The sequence below is a fragment of the Pyrgilauda ruficollis genome, unplaced genomic scaffold (assembly GCF_017590135.1).
Source record: "Pyrgilauda ruficollis isolate IOZ18807 unplaced genomic scaffold, ASM1759013v1 scaffold24, whole genome shotgun sequence".
NCBI lineage: Eukaryota > Metazoa > Chordata > Aves > Passeriformes > Passeridae > Pyrgilauda > Pyrgilauda ruficollis.
The window spans coordinates 12,469,367-12,480,485 of NW_024523648.1; the positions used below are offsets into that span (position 1 = coordinate 12,469,367).

Genomic DNA, 11,119 nt, shown 5'->3' on the forward strand with positions numbered 1-11,119 from the left:
ACTGAACTCAGGCAGCTTCTGCACGGGCCATGCTAATGATGGGAGAGAAATGTTTCCTTGACAGGCTTTGGGCCGCCTCTCTGCCCGGGAAGCCTCCACATCCAAGTCGGCTGGAAGGAGCTGCAGAGCGATGCTACACCCTGTTTTTCTTGGGAGGGCGAGGGAATCTGAGCCTGTGGACGGAGTAGGCGGGGAGGACAAACCCAGCAGGCTGCCGAGGCCACCTCTGGCTGCAGATCCAAGGCTCGGGCCCGGGTCCGGCAGCAGATCCAGCAGAGCCGTCCGGCCGCTCTCGGGCGAGGCTGACCGGGCGGGCGGGGGAGGAGCCGGCGGGGCGGGGGAAAGCACGGCGGGATGTCGGCCGAGGCATCAGCCAACTACTTCATTTTCTTAAAATCCTTAAAATCCAGAGGGCAGTTTGTGGTCGAGCAGCCAGATGGAGCGGCTCCCATGGGGAAGAGCCCCCGGGAGGCGGGCGGCGTGGGGGAGGAGCGAAGGGGCAGCGGTGCCGGCTGGGCGCCGCGGGGCCCGCCCTGCCCGTGTCCCGCTTCTTTTCCCTTCCCTTCCCCGGCCCGGCCCAGCCCAGCCCAGCCCGGCCCGTCCGGCCGAGCAGCGCCGTGAGCCCCGTCCCACAGAGCCCCGTCCGGCCCCGCCGCCGCCGCCGCCGCCATGTCGGGCGCGGGCGGGCGCGCCGCGCTGGCGCTGCTGCTGCTGCTGGGGCTGCCCGGGCTGCCGCAGGCCCGGCCCCGCTACGAGCCCACCTGGGGCTCGCTGGACGCCCGGCCGCTGCCCGCCTGGTTTGACGAGGCGAAGTTCGGCGTCTTCATCCACTGGGGCGTGTTCTCGGTGCCCAGCTTCGGCAGCGAGTGGTTCTGGTGAGCTGCAGCCAGAGCGCTGTGCTCGCACCCGAAGCGCTGCGGCGGACGGGCCGTGCCGGCGGCCCCCGGGCTCCGCTGGGGAAGCAGCGCTCGGGGCAGGCGGGGATGGTGTGGTGTGCCCCTGTACAGCCCCGGTTTGGGTTGGAGCCCCTCTGCAGGCTGACCCTGGAGCTCAGGCGTGTGGGAAGAGCTCTGTGTCCAACCGAGCTCACGGACTCCATGGCGCAGTTTTCAGAGGAGGTGGAGTTTGAAGTGCTTCTGGTGTGTCTGAGCACCTGCCCAGCCCCAAAAACTGCTGAATACCTAGACTGAAGTGACTAAATTAAGCAGAGAGCTGGTAGAGCTGAGAGAAGTGCCTTGCCGCACAGAGAGGTGGTTGGTGGAGGGGCCGAAAGAGACCTCCCCAGGACCACCATGGAGGGATGGTGAAGGCGGTCTCCCAGGGTATTTCTGTTTGGGATCTCCCAGCCTCTGGAACAGCCTTGTGCACCTGCTGGAGCGCTGTGGGGAGCCAGGAGCCCATCGCTACCCTTACTTGGCAAGTTGCCTTGCTGTTTTCTTGTGCACATTTTGTGCTGCCTGCCCGTGTCCCGCTTCTTTTCCCTTCCCTTCCCCGGCCCGGCCCAGCCCAGCCCAGCCCGGCCCGTCCGGCCGAGCAGCGCCGTGAGCCCCGTCCCACAGAGCCCCGTCCGGCCCCGCCGCCGCCGCCGCCGCCATGTCGGGCGCGGGCGGGCGCTTTGTTGGTTTTTTTTTTTTTTTTTTTTTTTTTTTTTTTTTTTTCTACCGTTATTACTATTATTCGAGAATGCTTTGCACTTAAGAAAATCTAAAGCTCTGATCCTTCAGATAATTTTAGTTCAATGAAATCTTTGTTCTGTGAGTGTTCACTGGTTCAGGCCCTTTGTTTTTGCTGTCACCTTTCCATGCTCTACCAAGTACTTCCTGTAAGACTTCAAGTGAGACACATTATTATTATTTACAATATGAAGATAAGGGTAGCTTTGTGGCAGAGCAACGGTGAACCTTAATTACAGTATTTACAAAACAAACCAACATGTATCTAATCAAACCAATGTTTTCTGACACCTTTCTTTTCAGAATTAAGGTCAAGCATTTCAGCAGGTTTTAATGCGGAGTACATTTACTAATAAACTACTTTTAAAGAGGTGGGACAGAGCTAGGTTTGGATTCAAGCCTCACTCAGAGTGCTGTGCTCTGATAGTGGTGTACAGGCTCAGGATGGAGCATTTCATTTTTGACCCCACAACTCTAATTGCTTTTTATATTCCTGTATTCTCCTATCCCATGGCAGGTGTGGGTCTAGAGCTGCTTCAGGGCCTTTGACAGCTTGTGCAGTCAGATGACTGAGGTCCTGTATTAGCAGCATCAAATGGAAGGTCACACACTGTTATCACCCGTCATGTGTGCCTTCCCTTAGAGCTCCACAGCTTTGGTAAGGATGTTTCTAGAACCTAATCCTGTCAGCATGGAAGTGTTCATGTTAGCAAACCATGTGGCTATGGGAGAGAAGCAAGGTTGTTACTTTTTAATTTAAGAAATTACATACTTTGAAGTCAGAGAGGTTTTTTGTTTGTTTTTATTTTTTAAAATTTGTTTGTTTTGCTTTATTGTTGTTATTTCCTCTGCCCCAGCTCTTTCAATGAGGAAAGCTGTCTCAGCCTCTTTCTTCCAAGTTTTTTTTCCTTTTGGCTGCCACAGATTGTGTTGGTTTATGCTGAAGTGTTTTTGGGAAGCTTACAACAATATTCACACTATGGTCTTAGAGAACTGAGGTCAGAGTCCAGCTTAGGACAGGAGAGAGAAATTAATTTCAAACATTAAAATTCTGGCCTGTTTTATTCCTTCACTTACAATCTATTTTCATATAAGTCTAAATTTGACAAGAGGATTTTTGCTGCTTGGTTTCATTCATAGGAAGGTGACAGAGGTGCATTTGTAAGTGTGTGGTGTTCTTGCAGGGGCAGGTTTTGGTTGGAGGATGTGCTTTCTGCTAGCAGGGTGCCTTTGCTTGCAAGCCTCAGGTGTGCAGAGTCTGCAGTGACCTGGTCACAGCTCTCTCTGGCCCTGGGGTTGTGCACATTGGGTCACTCAGCTGCAGTTGTGTAGAGGGCTTGGGACTGTCAGAGAGGTAAAGCTGACGATCCCCATATTTGTGAGTGGCAGGGATTGCAATGTTGGGGGCAGAGCAGAGATGCCTGATGGCTGAGGTGTGAGACTTGAGGAGGTGAGACATGCAAGTCCAGGAAAAATGCATTTCTTGTGCCTCCTGAGCTGCTTACACAGACTGTCTGTGGTCTCTAGTACAGTTTTGGGATTTGGGTATTGACCAAGACTGTAATTTTTCCATTCTCAAAGTGTAGCTGCTTTTTTCATTGCTTCAGGTGAAATTCTGAGACCTTTCCAAAGTGGAGTGCAAAGATGTATAACATGGACAAATAAGATAGAAAAAAGGAAATCTTTGCTAATCAATACTCTTCTGGAGCAATTTTGTCTTATTGTCATGTACCTCCAATGCCTCTACCTCTCAGTGTTAAATAGGAGCTGATCATTTCAATTCTCTTTTCTTTATCTAAAAATGCATCAGCAGACATGCTTTGTTCTGTATTTTGTAGGTGGTACTGGCAGAAGGAAAAGAGAGAACCCTATGTGAAATTTATGGACACAAATTACCCACCTGGCTTCAGCTATGAAGATTTTGGTCCTCTGTTTACAGCAGAATTCTTTGATCCCAACCAGTGGGCAGATATTCTGAAGGCTTCAGGTGCAAAATATGTTGTCTTAACTTCAAAACATCATGAGGGTAAGTGGAAACTGTGAATGTTAGTAATTGCTGCATTTCTGTCAAGAGATGTAAAAAGCATGTGGCTTTTCTACCTTCTAAGAGACATAGAGAAAGCCAGGCAGGCTTAGCTGCCCCACCACAGCCAAAGAGGAAACAAAAACTTCCCAAGAAATCTGCAGGTGTTTTCCTGACTCTTACACAAAAGCTGTAGCCATGGAGTGTCTATTGCATAGGAGGAGCAATAGATTGTGCCACTGTTCTCTTGCTGTAGGTAAGACAGCCCAAAGTGGTGCTGGCAGCTGAGCTTCCTGCAGTGGCCATAGTTTATTTTCTATTTCTATGCAATATACTGCTGAAGGAACCATAAAAGTGAAATCTGCACTGTTTAACATTTGGAGAGGTGCAGGGAGCAGACAGTTAACAAACTTCTTTGGTTTTTCCAAGGAATTTAGGAACATGTTCCAGGAGTCAACTTCAGATTTAGGATGGTATATCTCTTCCTGATGTAGTGTACAGAAGCCAAAACCTTGAACCAGATCTGTAGTTTTACAGGCACAATTTTTTTTTAGCACTGCAATTGTAAGGTACTTTGTAGAGAAAAGTAAAGAAAAAGAAAGCTTCTGGAAGGAAATACAGTAGCATAGAAAGTATAAAGCATTAAGATATTGTACAATACATCTAATGAATGTTGTTGGTCTTTGTGGGATGTAGGTTTAAGGCTGGCAACTTGTGATGTGTCAATTTTAATCTCAGCTCTGACACACATAATTCTTGATCTTGAATTTCACTTGGGGTGAAATTCCAAGTGACTTCAAAAGAACCAAGATTCATTTAGTCTGTCCAGTAGCCTTGTGCACGAATTTTTAGGTTGTTTAGTCAGTACAGATGCATGTATCCAGTTCACGGAAATAGCACAAGATTGATTAGACAGTGAGTATAAAGGGGTTACAAGGTGAGAGTGGGGCTCCTCTGGCAGTGGTCTGAGTCTGCAGTGCAGTCGTATTTGTAAGTGGTTGTGCTGGACTGATGGATGTCTGAAAGGCCAAATCCCTTCTGATATTTAATCTTGACGTTTTAACAGCTGTTTCAGGAGTTTTTGCCTTCTCCTTATACACAGTTGTTGATTGAGCTGTTGTAAATATCAAGGCAAACAAAAAGTGAGCGTTTGCATAAGATGGAAACAGAAAAGAGGAGAACAGTCTTTGAATGCAAATGATAGCTTGGGCTTTCTGCAGCTGAGAAACAGTTCTATCTTTCACTTGCTGATTGTGTATTTACAGTTCACATTTGATGTAGATGTCTCAAAAGCTGGTGTATTTTTGGTTAATTTCGCAGTCGTAGAGTTAGAGACTGCCGTGTGTTGGAAGGGGCCTTAAAAGCCATCTAGTTAATTTAATTGGCACATATGAATAGACTGAATAATTAAAGAGAAGGAATAATTCTCCTAAGCAGTACACAACTGGCAAATATAAATGTATATGTATAAAAAATACATGGTATTCTGATATTAAAACTACTACCATTGTGCATAAACAGGTTATAGGCACACTTTATACCATGACAGCAATATTATTACATACTTAATTTTTATTATTTTATTTTTTGCAACACTTCCAACCACTTTTCCAGAAAGAACTGTAATGTCCTCTCCTTTTCTTTCTTATCTTCTGATTTTTCTCTTTTTAGGCTTTACTTTGTGGGGGTCCAAATATTCTTGGAACTGGAATGCTGTTGATGTGGGACCAAAGCGAGATCTTGTTGCTGAACTAGCAGCATCTGTTAGAAACAGGACTGATTTGCATTTTGGGTTATACCATTCCCTGTTTGAATGGTTCAATCCTCTCTTCCTTGAGGATGCCACCAATGCCTTTAACACAAGCAAGTTTCCAACCAGCAAATCATTACCAGAACTCTATGAAATTGTGACCAAGTACCAGCCAGAAATAATTTGGTCTGATGGGGATGGAAATGCTCCAGATACTTACTGGAACAGCACTGGTTTCTTGGCTTGGCTGTATAATGACAGGTACATAATAATGCTGGTTCAGCTCCTTATCTGAAATTCTGCTGCATCTAGTTTGTTTCATTTTCTGTTTGTTTTTTGGAACCTGCTACTTCTGCTTAAGAGGACTTTACAAAATATTAATTCTCCTGAAATATAGAATCCAGATTTTTCCTACAACTATCAAAGCTGGTTTTAGAAAAAGACTGGTTTGTATTTTTTAAATACATTTGCAAATTAATCATTTAAGATGGTGTTGGCTATTCTGCTTAATCATAGTCTTCCCTAAGTATTTGCTGTTGCACAAAAACAAAGAATAGCAGGACAATTTGAGAATATGGATACATTGTTGTCATCACAGACTGAACATCTGGCAGTAGTTATGAAGTGCAGAGTGATTTCTGGCAGAGCTCCTGTAAAAGTCTGGAGCTTATTTCCCTAAGAAATTCTGATCTGGACCTTTTATTAGCAAACCATGAGAATAGAATTCCTGACACTGCACTTAATCTTATTGTAGTAAATTAACAGTACAGAAGTCATCCAAAATGTTAGTTCCTGGGAGGGATGTGTGTGGGAAGGGATTACGCTGGCTGTGACCGCGTTTCATAGAATAAGAATACTAAAACTCCTCTGTTCCCAGCCCGGTCCGGGACACGGTAGTGACCAATGACCGCTGGGGAGCTGGCAGCATCTGCGCCCACGGCGGCTTCTACACGTGCAGTGACCGCTACAACCCTGGGCACCTCCTGCCCCACAAGTGGGAGAACTGCATGACCGTGGACCGCAGCTCCTGGGGCTACCGCAGGGACGCGCGCCTCCGGGACTACCTCCCCATCGAGGACTTGGTGAAGGTACCGCGGGCCACAGCAGCTGCTGCTGCTCCACGTTCTCTCTCCTGATTGTTATGTTGTGCTGTTTAACTGCTCGATTATGTATCTATTTTTGTGAATAAGATGATTTTAATTCAATAGTGAATCTGTGAAACAATAAATAATTTTGTTAATTTCCAGCCTTAATGCTGGCAGGATGGAAAATCCATGTAATTCTTTCTCTTTCTCTTAGTCATTTCTGTAGAATTAATTTCTAGTAAAAATTCAGTCAATGTCTCAGAAGCTGTTTTCCCTGTGAGTAACTGGCCAAGGACTGATCTTCACAGTCTCATCATTACCTTTTCAACTAAGTTTCTCTGGTAACTGCATATGCAAGCTGATGAGAAGCAAACAGTTGCAGTTTCACAGCTTCTGTTTAGGAACTCCTGCTGGAAGGCTACATCTTTCCCCCTGTACAGATAGAAACAGTTTATGACTCAGCAGTAGTTTTACTTTGTAGTGAGACACTTTCCTTACAGACATACAGGTAAACACTACCAGAAGCAGACAGCTGATATTATTAGAACATTGATTCTCTTACTAGGCTGAGGTATTAAAAAAGATCTGAAGCTTAGGAGACCGGAATGGAAGGAAGACTGATCAGTCTTCCAGAATAATGCATTCAGTTGCAGAATTCAGCCAGTAAGGGAAAGATTGTTACTGTTGCTTAATATTGTTGCTGTTTCTAGTGCTGTCCTCACAAAAGACAATTTGAATTTGAAGTTACCTCTTTTCAGAGGCAAAAGGTTTGAATTAATTCAGCAGCATGTCTGCAGATGTCTATTTTTCAGACTTAGGCATCTCAGTCTGTGATCTCTGGAGGGCAGTGTGGATGTGAACACAAATTTTGTAGGCTTTGTAGGAGGCTTCCTTGTGTTTTACAGGTGGTTCTATAAAGTAGGAAAGGCATCAAACAGGAGGAAGGAGGAAGCTGCTTTTCTAAGATTCAATAAAGATGAAGTAGCAACTATTTGCCTTATTTTGCTCTGGTGCAGAGAAGTCATCTGTCCTATTGGTAAAACCCTCAATATATTCTTGCAGAAGTTGAAATGATAAAGAGTAGCAGAATCTGATTCTAACGTGGATTGAGGCAGACATGTTGGTGCAAGAAGATATTTGGGGCTGGTTTTGGATGTAAAAATAAATTGACAGTAGAGCTTTGTTTTATGGGACCTGAAATTTTGTATTAACTTTTGGGATGAATCCCACAGTCTCAGCATGCAGCAGTAGCATAACTCATGTGGTTCATCATTCTGAAGCAGTACAGCAGACTTCAGAAAGTGCTTCAAGTATGTGATGTCAGTTCTCATAACCATATGCTCTGTGTTTTTAAAAACACTTCAGCAACTTGCAGAAACAGTGTCTTGTGGAGGAAATCTCCTGATGAACATCGGGCCCACCCACGACGGTCGCATCGCTGTTGTGTTTGAGGAGCGCCTGAGGCAGGTGGGCTCTTGGCTGAAGGTCAATGGAGAGGCCATCTATGGAACAAAACCATGGAGAGCACAGAATGACACTGTCACACCTGGAGTCTGGTAAGTCTCCTGAACCAAAATGCAGGCTCTGGAAAGGAGTGCTAATGTTATGTGAAGCTTTGAAATCCCTAATGATTTGATGCTACAGAAATTACTGTCTTTGTATGTGGTGAAGGAATGAATGCTTTTGTTAGTGTAAGTAACTGCATCTAAAATGGGTATAAAGCTGTAGGTGGAGACTAGTTTTGGGATGATGCTGAGGCTGAAAAGAAAGCTGCAAGCATTTCTTTGGTCATCTTTTGCTTCTTGGTGTAGGCTAATCTGTTAGGTAATGCTGTTGGCTTCTAGCGGGCAACAGAAATGAAAAAAAATCTGGAAATACAAGGTTGCTATGAAGTGTTTATCTGAACAAAGGAATACTCAATGTCACTTGATGTTTAGATAGAAAGTGGGAAGATAACAGCAATTATTTGGTTGCTAAATACAGTCAGTCTCTGGCCTTCCCTCTGCCCTTTTTACTTGTAGCTTCTCTTAACACCTTCATGATCCATCAGGGGCTTGGTCTTGGCCCTCTTTTCTCAGTGGGTGTTTGGCCATCTGGCTTTAGCCTGGAGATGCTGAACTGTTGACTGTTTAGTAAAATCCCTTCCAAGAGCAATAAAAAACTGTAACTAAATAGGAAGGAGGGAGGGATGTTTCAGAGGTATGCCACAAGATTTCCAGTGGCATAGTGATGAAAATAGTATTTTTAAAAACTAGCTATGCAAAGTGGAAACTCTGTTGCTCATACTATTATTAAATGCGTCTAGTCTGCATGTTAGTGTATAGATGGGAGTTACCATGTTTTTCTGAATGTAACAGAAACATGTTATCTGTTAATGATTCCCCATCCTGCAAGTATCTCCTTCCTATATGGCTGAGTTGGTACAGTGTGCCAAAGCTACAACAGATATTTACCTCTGAATTCAGTTCTTTAATAGTTTTCATTACCTCTAGTTTGTTGAAACAAATTTTCAAGGAACAGCACGTTATTAAAGAGCATAATTCATCTGACCAGGTGGTTATGTGTGTGAAAATGTAATTAATCCTGACTTTTCTAATCCATTTTTCCAGTCTTGAAAGCACTCTTATGTATCACTTCTAAAGATTTACAAGGAAAAGCTGACATGCCTTTTTGGTCCCCATTTCCAACCAGGTACACTTTCACCCCTAAAGAAGGGAAAGTCAATGCTATCTTCCTTAACTGGCCAGTCTCTGGGATTCTGGAACTTGGTGAGCCACGGGCTAAGCTTGGAGAAACACAGGTAAAAGAGAGTGCACACACACACCCCTCCCTTCCTTCTAGGATGTGTCATATTCCAACTTGTTTATTTAAGTTTCTGGCATCTTTGGGAATGCATAGCTCTTAGGACAGAGTACTTTGGAAGAGACTCAGCAAAATGTTTGTTTTCTTTCTGGGACCTCCTGGTCATAGTCCTCTCAGTGGGATGTTTCTTATCCAACAAAGTTAGACCGAGATGTTGCTGGGATATGTTTTATCTTGCAAAATAAGAATCACAAAGAGGCCAAGGAGCAGGGGAAAAAACTGTGCCACCCCTCCTGTTTCCTGTGTAGACTCCTAACTCAGCATGACTTTTCTTTAGAAGTGGCTGTCCTCATGACTTTGGTGATACCGGAGTTGCTGTAGTGGTGCAGTTGTTTGTCAAAGCCTTGCAGGAGGGGAATGTACACAGAGGTTTTTGTTGCCCAGGGAGGCTGGAGAGCAATCAGTGTTACCCTAGATGTGCATCTTATACCAAGTGGAGGTCAGAAGATGAGGACAGTGATACCACACCTACACTGGCAAGTAGCAAGTAACCCAATGGAAGCAGAAGTTGGTATCAACTCTGTGCATTTAAGGAGAGATTCACTTTGGCTTAACTCTGCTCTGGTCTCACGCACTGCACATCCATTAGCTGCTGAAATGCATTAGGAGTGTTTCCTGGACTGCCCCCTCTGGTCTAGTTCCATATGAAAGTAGTCTGACTGGTGCCCAGACAGCTCTGTGATAGTGGAGAAGGAGTCATTTCAGAAGTGATGAAGATGCCTCTGGAATTTTAGGGGGGCAGGTCTGTGTGTACTAGAAAGTACTGTTCCCCAGCAGCAGAGACTGGTCTGCAGCCACTCCAGCAGGTCACCAGCGGCTGTAGTGACAAGATCAACCTATTTGTGGTTTTTAGTTCTTCAGATCAGCTTTCTCTGAGATACCTGGCTGCCCTCTGTAACAAAGTCATGCTCATTCAAGACTATAAGTTTCACCACGGGAAGCAGGCTGTTTGGGAACAGGAAATGCAAAGCTCTATACTGTGGCTGCTACATCTCTGCTTAGACCTAAATCCTACTCCAAATGCTTCCAAGAGGTGTTTATTCACTTTCTACAGCCCTAAGTCCTTCTCCTACTCAACATGAGTAGCTTTTTCTTGCATAACTACTTGCAAATGTTTTCCCATTATCTTTAATAATTATCACTCATTTGTTGGTAAGTGGCATTTTTAGGATACTTGGTGAATAAGGTAGCTATGGATCAATAATTATTTTGTCAATATTGCACTTATATGTACTTTAAAAAGGCGCTGTTCTAACTATAGTGTGTGTTTCTATTTTAGGTGAAGCTGGCTGGATACAGGGAGCTGCTGAAATGGGTTGCCCTGGGAGAAAAGGGAATGGTTATTGCTCTACCTCAATTGACTCCTCAGCAAATGCCATGTCAGTGGGGCTGGACCTTACAACTGACTCATGTAGACTGAGCCATACTCTACTGAAGTCCTGGCTAGCAGGGAGTGGTAATGCTTTGCTCTTTCCTATCACTGGTTTTAAACTTGTTTGACTGAGAAAGACCAATAAATTCATTTTTTCTATGAGAGGTGGGCTGTTATTAAAGGATGGACTGGAACAAACCTCACAAAGTCTAGCACTAGATAACCTCACTAGTCTAGCACTTGATCCTCTGCACAGAGTTTGTTTCTCTGAACTTGTGTGAAACACTGAGCAGCTACCCTCGACCTCTACACTTGGTTTAGTCAGTTTCTGGCCAAGTTATGTGAAGAATGAGG

The 11,119-nt window shown here is 44.8% G+C and overlaps 1 protein-coding gene across 1 annotated transcript; it reads left to right on the forward strand.

Moving 5' to 3' along the window:
- The first annotated feature begins 369 nt into the window (after positions 1-369).
- On the forward strand, positions 370-10,893 carry FUCA2 (alpha-L-fucosidase 2). The gene is given in 7 exon segments (XM_041469782.1): positions 370-875; positions 3,512-3,699; positions 5,368-5,707; positions 6,324-6,534; positions 7,897-8,087; positions 9,223-9,331; positions 10,673-10,893. Coding segments are annotated over 7 exon segments (1,605 nt in total). The 5' UTR covers positions 370-450; the 3' UTR covers positions 10,814-10,893.
- The last annotated feature ends 226 nt before the right edge of the window (positions 10,894-11,119 follow it).